The following is a 9,106-nucleotide window of genomic DNA, read 5'->3' as shown; positions in this document are numbered from 1 at the left end:
ATATATAAATAAAGCCTTGCCTTTCTTTTTGTATTATTGTGAAACGTGGCTAATAAAATCCTGCTTCATCCAGAAATGCCATTCCAAAAACAGATGTCCTCCAAGCTGTGACTTTCCTACCACTCAAGCCCCTCTCCTCTTAAATTTTTTATTTAAATTCAATTTGGCAGTATATAGTATAACATTCAGGGCTCATCCCATCAAGTGCCCTCCTTAGTGCTCGTCACCCAGTTACCCCATGCCCCCAGCCAGCTCCCCTCTAGCAACCCTTTGTTTCCCAGAGTCAGGAGTCTCTCATGTCAAACCCCTCTCTAAAACAATACAGCAAAAGCAGCTCAAATAGGTGGAAGGACCCACAGTCAACATGTGACCAAAATGTCCTGTACCTGTGGCTGGTGTCCAGCACGGGCCTGCACGCTGCCACCTGGCCAGCTCCAGTCCTGAGTGGATTTGCAGGACTCCCTGCATGCTGTCTTTATCCTAGTAAAAAAAAAAAAAAAAAAAAAAAAAGCCAGTGGAGGAGGGTTGGGGAACAATTAGATGGTGATACAGACACGCTTTCCAATTTTGCTTCTACACCAGTTTTTCTTTACTGCTTAGGAAGAACCTCAGAGGTGTTCGTCTTTAAGGGAGTTGGTCAGTCACTTCAAGATTCATTCAGCAGTTTGAGCTGGAATCTCTGAATGCCAGGGTATGATGGATTTTAGTTGGTTTCTGCTTGTCCTTGAATATTAAATATGGCACAAAGGAGAGGAAGATGTACTTACAATGCAGTGGGAGGCTTTAATCCAATGGCCTCTAGACTCTGCACTTGATGCCCTCCCTTCCCAAATAAATAAGGGGAGTGCCAGGCCCACTTCTGCTCCTGAGCTTCCAGGAAAGACCTACCAGTTAAGGGCCATTGGACACTGGCTGCCCCAGGCTATGCAAGAAAGGGAGGGCCCAAGTATGCTTGAGCTTAGAATAAAAAGCAGAACTGGTATTCCAGCCCTGGCCTTGGTGTCTCCAGTCAGGTGGAGGAAGAGAGAGGTTCTTTAAAAAGAGGCTGGCAACAGTTACCCAAGGCTGGAGCCCTGGCTCCGCTGCTTACAACTCATGTGATCAGGTAATCATCCTGAGGTCTCAGGTCCCACGCGTGGGAGCACTCAGTACATGGAGGCCCTCGCCCTGTCCAGGTGTTGCCCACGTGAGGAGCCCAGAGGCTCCCCTAGGTCTTAGTGCCTCTTAGCACAGAGCACTCTGACCTGGTTCTGGGTCGGAGCAGTTTAGGAAAGTGGGGCATTGTTTATCTAGGCTTCTTCCTGTTGTTAGGACTTTCTTGCTCTAGTGTTTGCTTTTTCAGATTACAAAAGCAATGTATGATCCAATATTCTATATTGTGGGAGAATATAAAATACAGCGACTTCCCCCAGCCCATGGGTACAGGCTGTGAAGATGGGGTGCCTCACATCACTCCTAAATGGCTGCAAGGTCCATCAGCTTGCTTTGGGTCTCTCCCCAACCCTCCTTGCCCTGACACCTCTCCCAGATCTTGGCGCTGGGTGCACACTCACATGCTGTCCATTTGGGTTGGTTGAGGCAGGTGCTGTGCCCTGTCGAGCCAGCCTTGTCTGTTAGAGGAATATGGAATCCCCACTCTCATATTTGACGGATACAAAGAGGTCTTGTCTAACATGCCTCCCCAGACCCCAGGTCCTAGATTCCCTTCCTAGGAGGAGTAGCTCCCAAGACTATTAGTTTACTGGATCCTTCCATTTCAATTAGACAGGAAGAAAATACAACAATGACCTGAGAGGAGCGAGAGTAGATTTTCTGGCCCCTGACTTTTGCCTGCGCCCTGACATGGGTGTCCTGCTGGTTGACTTTTGCTCAATGCTGCTTCCTTGGGACTCACACAGAATAGGAAAACCAGCCCCTGCTTTTTAGCCAGACCGTTCAGCTTTAATAAGGAAAGTTGAACTCAATAGCAGAGTCTGAAGGCTGCCTCGGGTGGTGCAGATTTTGGAGACAGACAGGCCTGGGCTCAAATCTGGATTCCCTTCCCAACTTTCATGTGGTATTCGGCAAGCTACTCTATTTTTCTGGACCTCAGGAAAATGGAGCTAAAGTTCTCTTGGAGATGGCTGTGAAGATGGAAATGAGCCGCCATGCATCAAGAGCCTGCTGCAGGGAAGCACAGGACGCATGCCCAGGCTCCTCCGGAGGGCCAGAACCACAAAGTCCGACTCAACTGCTGGGCAAGGCCCACATGTGGCCTCAGCCCTACCCACCCAGAACACACTGCCTGTTCATATGCCATTTCTTCATCTTTCACAAAGTGCTTTCACATACCGTCCCACTGACACAGGGGTGGGACCTAGCTTGCTTAACTATGAGAAACGTGAATATTTATAACATGCTTAGTCACATTCATCATCTTATTTTACATCTGGATTTAGAAAGGAAGGAAGACATGCTCCTATGTTTCTCTGTCATTCTTTTACATGTGAATTTAGTCCACCATTATTATTATAGATGTCTGAGGAAAAGGACTGTATTTGCATATGCCACCTCATTTCATTATGACCACAGCCTCGTGGGGTAACAGTGCTCCTGTTTGAAAACATCCAAGGAGGTGAGGTAAGTGCCTGCAGTTGCAGCTGGCAGGAGGCAGACCAAGCACAGGACCTGGTTGTTCTGAAGCTTTGATTTTGCCTCTTTCTCCCTCTGGGTCCAACCTCTGTTGGTCTTTGGAATGGCCACAAGCATCACAGGGCAACAGCACCGAGTCCTTTGAATAGTATTGGCTGTCTCTGTACTAAAGGAAAACATACACACACACACACACACACACACACACTATTATTTTTGTGCAGACTCAATGTTCTTAGACTTCACAGTCTCCTTTGTATTGTTTTGTTGTTGTTATTGTTGTTGATGTTAAAAAGAAAAGCCTTGTTCTTCTCATTCATACATAATTCATGCTTCTGGCTGGGACAAGAGTAATACAGGAGGGCAAAGTATTTGAAAATAAATTGCTCAGTCTTTCCTTTGGTAAGTTTTTCTTAGAAATGGGAGTGAAAGCCCCCAGTGGCTGGGGAAATGTCTCCCAGGCCGAGAGCCCACGTGAGTTAGCCCTGCCTATAGGAAGCCTGGCTAGACACCCTCCAGGTCAAGGCCTCCCCGAAGAGTGCCAACCACCTAAAAGGAAATGGCCAAGTGTACTCACAATGTTAACACAAGCCTATAAAATGATGACAAATGTCACACTGACATTTAAGAATTTAGTAAGGAAACCAGGATGGGAAAGATCTTAAAACAAACCACACAGGAAGCTTGTCACAAGTCTCAAGTTTTTTATTTTCAGAACAAAGGCTGGTTTTATTTTTAAAAAGAAAAAGGTGGGGGGGGGATGTGTCAATGCTAGTGAGGTGCCACCTCCCTTCTTCCAGACTCTAACTTCCAGCCAGCTCTCTTCCCCAAAAATACATGGACTCAGAACCAAGCCATGTTCTATCAGAACAGCCTTGAGACAGGGTCCAGTTCAGTCCCCTTTTACAATCCATAATGAGTCAGAGGCTCAAATCAAGGGCGCACCTTACTTTCGTAAACGTTGGAGGCAGGCAGACTGAATTCTGAATGCGGGCTACTTTTCTATGAACTATACTGCAGGCATATGCCTCAGGAGACAGGCGCACCTCTTGTTTATGAGACCCTCAGGGAAAACATCTCCCGTTTGACACCCCCCCCCCCACTACAGAAGCCCCTAGAAAGCAAGAAAAATGAAACTTGAGGGGTCAGGTCTCTTTGTGAGTAGGGTAAGGAAAGAAAGCAAAAGCACTCAAGAAAAAAAAAAAAACAGAAGGAAGGGATTGACCCCTGAGCACAAAGTACTTGCACCAGATGTTTGAAGGACAGTGTCCAGGGGTGAGTGTGGCCGGAAGGCAGAGCTGGCCCGGTTGCCATCTGTGTCTCGATGTACCTGGGCAAGTGGTAGCTCATCGGAACCTATCACAGCCTCCCACCAAAAAACTCAACAGCACTCAGATTTTACAGTCAGTTGCTCAGCAGAGGAGACCACCATCCAAACAAGAGAAAAGGGGTAGGGCAGGGTCCAGTGAGCAGCTGGCTATGGCTTGGACACATTGTCCTTTCATAGCCACTGAGATTAGGTAGCAGAGAAACAGAGCAAAGCTGGAGAAAGAGGATGGAGATCCAGGGAGCAGCTATGGGGTCGGTGGCGGGGGAGCAGCTATGGTGGTCGGTCCCTGCACCCAGGGTCTGGGTGGAGAACTTTGAGCACAGAGAATTCAAAGGGAAAGGATATGGGGAGGAGGAGGCAGAAAAAAAAAGACTAGTTGCAAAATCCAACCCCCTATATTGGACCTGGTAGGGTGAGGGGCTGAAAGCACAGACAATCCACTGAGAGTAAATATTTTTCCACTGTTGTTCCCCACTGTGACAGTAGGGGAGGCTCAGAACTCTGGTCAAGATACCAACCCCTCTGTGTCTTGTCTATATGGATGTCTTTTGTCAACAAACCCCCAGGAAGTTGAGAGAGAAGGGCCCCAAGTGAAAAACTGGGGCCCAGAAAGCAAAAAGTGATGTGTCACTCAAAGCTAGTGAGTGACAGTCAAAACTACAACCCATGACTTCTGGTCCTTTGTCCAGGGTTTGTTACACCACACGAAGTATAAGGAGGGGGGACAGGAAACAAAAATTCTTACAGTTTTGTCCCCCACCCCATCCTAGTTGGGGTGGAAGAAAGTGAGTATTTCCTGGCCTTGCTGCCAACTGTCCTCCAGCACTCTTACCTCTCCTAAAAATACTTACCCATCCTCAAAGATTCTAAGAGTGATGTCCTACATGGAGACTATAAGCGGGCAACCCCTAGGTGTCCCTTGTCATTCATCTCAAGAATACTAGGGAGGAAGGCAGGGCAGGGGGAGGATTTGCCCAGCCTCTCCATGCAGCCTGCCTTCTCCTTAGAAATTCCCTTAGCCAGAGCAGAGGACAAAGGTCATCATCGCCCTTTCTGATCTATACCAGGCTTCCTAGAGGAAGGACAGATGGGGAATGGATTCCCTTGAGCAATGGGAACCCCAACATCACATCTATTCAGGAGCCCCACCAAAGCTGTCATTCTGAGCCAAGATCTGACCCAGTCAGCAACAAACCTTGGGAGGAGTAAGAGTCCTGGGTGTAGAGGAAGTGAGAGCGGGAGGGCAAGCCAATGGCTGATACTCCACAGACCCTGTAATAAGACTGGCACCAAACCCCAGCTGGATCCAGTGGCCATGTTGAATGTAACTTCTGAGTATTTTGCCTTTGTTTTTTGCAAGCAGCATCAGTGCACGATGCAACAAAAGTTGAAAGCACGGAGGTAGAAATGCTCACTCACCCAAGAAAGGGTGCAGTTTGGTCATTAGTGTATGGACCCTCTCTGCCTCCAAGCTGAGAAGAGAGGAGTGGAACTGAGGAAGATCCTGGGTGAGCTTCTCCCTTGGAGGGGAGCAACTGGGCAGCTCGCAGGAGCCCAGTTCTTTCTGGGAATTCATGGCCACAAATTCAGGTAGGAATGAAGAGGGCGGTCCTGTGTGTGGCGGGAAGGAAGGACAGGGCCTCCCCAGATCTCCTACTGATTGCAAGGGGCCACAGTGTGGACACAAGAAAACTGTACTATACACAGACAGTCTTTGCACCTACCATCTGGGAAAAAAAAAAAAAGTCCAAAGAGACCCACCAGGGGAACAGTGGATTCTGGATCAGTTTCCAGGCGTGGGACAAGGACCACACGGCCACAGCCTATGAGAAGCTGGCACTTCCCCGCGAGGGGAAAGGCTTAAGGCCCAGCACCCCTGTCTGGGCACCCCGTGTCCTCCGTTTTCCCCCACAATGTACAAGACTTAGGATGGCGGTGGGAAAAGCAAGAAGCAGAAGTACCCGGACCCCTGAGGCTGGATGAGGGTAGGGCAGGAGAAGGGAGAACAGAGCAGCGGGTGGCTCTTCCTCCGTCACACTGGCTGCTCATCTCCCTCCAAGCTGTTGACCAGAGGGTGCAGGACACAGCAGCCCTCAGCCCAACTAACAGCTCCGTCCTCTAAATAGAGCCTGATGGCATCTGGGTGAGGGACGGTCGGAGGACAGGGGCAACGCCTCCTCAATTCTGGGACGCCGCGGCCAGGGTGTTGACGTAGCCGTGCGCGCCGCCCTCGTTCTCCGAGATGCAGTGGCCCAGCTGGGAGCCTCCTGGCGGCGGCGGCGGCGGCGGCGGCGGCGGGGCGGCGGGCGGGGCTCCGTAGCCCCCTCGCCCCCGGCCGGGGGAGGCCCGACTGCCCTGGTCCCAACAGCCCTCCAGGGCCTCCAGGCCTCGGCAGGCGAGGAAGAAGAGGTTCTTGAGCATGAAGACGGAGAGCGGCTGCTGGTAGCTCACCACCAGGAGGCAGCGCAGCGCCAGCAGCGGCACGTCCACCAGGCAGCCGCCCAGCAGGCGCAGCAGGCGGCTACAGCTGCCCGGCCCAGGCCCAGGAGCCGGGCCCCAGGGCGGCGCGGCCGCCGCGGCGTTGAGCTCGTAGAGCCAGAGCACCGGCGAGGCGAGGGTGAGGAAGTAGACGGCGATGAGCAGGTAGCGCAGGTGCGCAGGCAGCAGCACGCGGCCCTCCAGCGTCAGCTCCACCAGGGTGAAGCTGTCGAGCAGGTCCAGGCACGTGCCCAGGAAGCAGCCGGCGGCTCGGTGCCGCTGGGGCTGCAGGAGCAGGGGCCCCGCGGAGCCGGGGGCGGCGCCCGCCTCGCTGATGGCCCGCACCAGGCTGTAGAGCAGGGGCACCGACAGCGCCATGGTGAGTCGGAAGCCGGTGGTGCCCAGGGGCGCGCGCAGCTCGATGAGGTCCAGGATGGACGTGCCCAGGATCAGCACCACCTTGGGCGTGAAGGCGATGGAGTAGATGAGCCAGGCCAGGTAGGCGAAGGCGAACTCGCCCGCCGCCCCGGCAGCCCCCGGGCCGCCCCCCGGGCCGCCTGCGCCCCCGCGGCCGCCGCGCGCCTTGGCCCCGGCGGAGGCGGCGGAGGCGGCGGGGGCGGCGGGCAGGTGCAGGGGCGGCGCCGCGTGGTGGTGGTGCTGGTAGTGGGTGTGCGCGCCGCCCGCCGCGCCGCCCCGACGGCCCCGGCTGTTCTTGGCGAAGAAGATGGCCCAGCCCGCCGCCACCACCAGGTCCGTGGCGATCCAGGAGCACCAGTACAGGTCGGTGACGGCGATGAGGTACAGGTCCAGCAGGCCGCCCTGGGCCAGCAGCAGCACCACGGACAGCGCCTGGTAGCCCCAGCGGCACCCGGGGCGGGGGGCGCAGCCTCGGCGCCGACCCCTGCGGCCCGAGCGGCCCGCGCGGCCGCAGCAGCAGCAGCAGCACGAGCAGCAGGACGCGCCGCCGCCCGTCCCGGGGCCGCCCGCGCCCGCGCCCGCGCCCCCGCCCCCGCCCGCGCGGCCCCCGGGACCCCCGACGGCCCCCGCCGCGCCGCCGCCGAAGTCCGCCGCGGTCATGCTGCCGGAGGAGGTGGGCGTGGAGGTGGAGGAGGAGGAGGACGCGGCGGCGGCGAAGGCGGCGGGGGCGGGGCCGGCGGCCGGGGCGCCCCCCTGGGCCGGGGGTCCCGGGGGCGCGGCGGCGGCGGGCACCAGCGGCTTGCTGATGCTGATGCTGATGCTGATGCTGTCGTCGTCGTCCTCCCTCTCCGCGCCGGTGCTGCTGCTGGGGGAGCCGCCGCCGCCGCCGCCGCCGCCGCCGCCCCCGCCCCCGCCGCGCCTGCCGCCGCCTCCCCCCCGGCTGGTGCTGGTGCTGGTGCTGCTGTCGCCCGAGCCTCGCCGGCCGCGGGAGGACCCCCCCCGGAGGAAGAGGGGCTGCAGCCGGGCGGCGGCGGGCGGCGGGGGCGGCGGGGGGCAGCAGCCGGACGAGGACGAGACCGAGCGCGGGTCGCCGAGCGCCGGGTGCATTGTCCTCGGAGGGGCTCGGGGGGCGGCCCGGCTGCTCCCTCCCCGCCGACCCCGGGCTGGCGAGGCGGCCGAGGGGAGCCGGGGCCAGCGCTGCCTCCGCCCCAGCGGCTGGGGCTCGCACCCGGCCTGGGCAGCAGCGAGACCCGGACTGGAGCCGCCGGACTGGGCGAGCCGAGCCCCGCGGTGGCAGCGGGTGGGCGCGCAGCGGAGCCCCGCGGCGGCAGCGGGCGCGGCGGGGGCGGGGGCGGGAGGAAAGGGAGGCTGGCGGCGGGGAAACCAGGACTGGATTCAAGGGGCGGAGGAGGAGCAGAGACCAGAGGAGGAGAAAGCCTGGCTCCCTGGATCGGCAGGAACAAAAGGGGGAAAGGGCAGCGGAGGCCCGAGCGTCGGGGTGGGAGCCCCGAGGGGGGCCTCGAGGAGGGGAGAGGGGCTGGGAGGGACCGAGCGGCGGGAGGTGGGCGGGTTGGCGCCGGGAGGCCCTCACCCGAGCGGAGGATGCCCAGGGAAGTCGCTCAGCGCTCCCGCGGCCGAGCCGCTGAAGCCTTAGCAGCCCGAGGGCCTCAGACCGAGCCTCTGAGCCGCAGGCACAGACGACAGGTTCAGGCCTCTGCCCCTGGTCAGCACAACTTGTTCTGCAGGCAGCGGGGCGGCTTTCCCCTGGGGCAGCCCGCCTCTCCTCCAGGCACTTACAAACCGACGGAGGGATGGGGCCATACGGATTCAACAGCCCCGGAACAGCAGCCCAGACATGAATTCCAGTCTACCCGTGTGCCCTGCGAGGGGTTCAGCGGTAGCCGCCCTGGGGAGGTCCCAGTTTCCGGTGAACCGAGCAGTTCTTTGAATATAACTACTTGAGGAGAGAGCATAGGTAAAAGAATTATTCATTCGGCCCCAGCCAAGTGGGTTCTCTCGTACTCTCAGAGGTCTTTGAAGTGGGAATTGGGAATAATAAAGATGTATCTAGGAGAGAGAAAAATGAAGGGACATTTAGTGCTCCAGTACCTTGATAAAACCAAGGCTCCAAGGGGGTGCTGGTGAATGTTACAACCTGCCACTGTGGACAGGCTCTGCACCAACTAACTCAGAGCTCCTTCTGACTCACACCCCCAGATTTATTCCATGACTGGGGCTGGATACCCATCA

The 9,106-nt window shown here is 56.9% G+C and overlaps 1 protein-coding gene across 1 annotated transcript; it reads right to left on the bottom strand.

Annotated features, from left to right (window-relative positions):
* Positions 1 to 3,337: 3,337 nt before the first annotated feature.
* On the bottom strand, positions 3,338 to 8,081 carry TMEM121B (transmembrane protein 121B). The gene has a single exon (XM_041735498.1). It carries the CDS (start codon positions 7,961 to 7,963, stop codon positions 6,140 to 6,142), a length of 1,824 nt encoding a protein of 607 aa, XP_041591432.1. The 5' UTR covers positions 7,964 to 8,081; the 3' UTR covers positions 3,338 to 6,139.
* Between the last annotated feature and the right edge of the window lie 1,025 nt (positions 8,082 to 9,106).

Source organism: Vulpes lagopus, chromosome 21 (genome assembly GCF_018345385.1).
Source record: "Vulpes lagopus strain Blue_001 chromosome 21, ASM1834538v1, whole genome shotgun sequence".
Classification (NCBI taxonomy): domain Eukaryota; kingdom Metazoa; phylum Chordata; class Mammalia; order Carnivora; family Canidae; genus Vulpes; species Vulpes lagopus.
Note: the sequence above shows the minus strand (reverse complement) of the source record. Positions and strands in the feature narration are given on the sequence as shown.

Excerpts from the sequence above, each read along its gene's own strand:
- TMEM121B (XM_041735498.1), bottom strand. The coding sequence starts at position 7,963 with ATGCACCCGGCGCTCGGCGACCCGCGCTCGGTCTCGTCCTCGTCCGGC.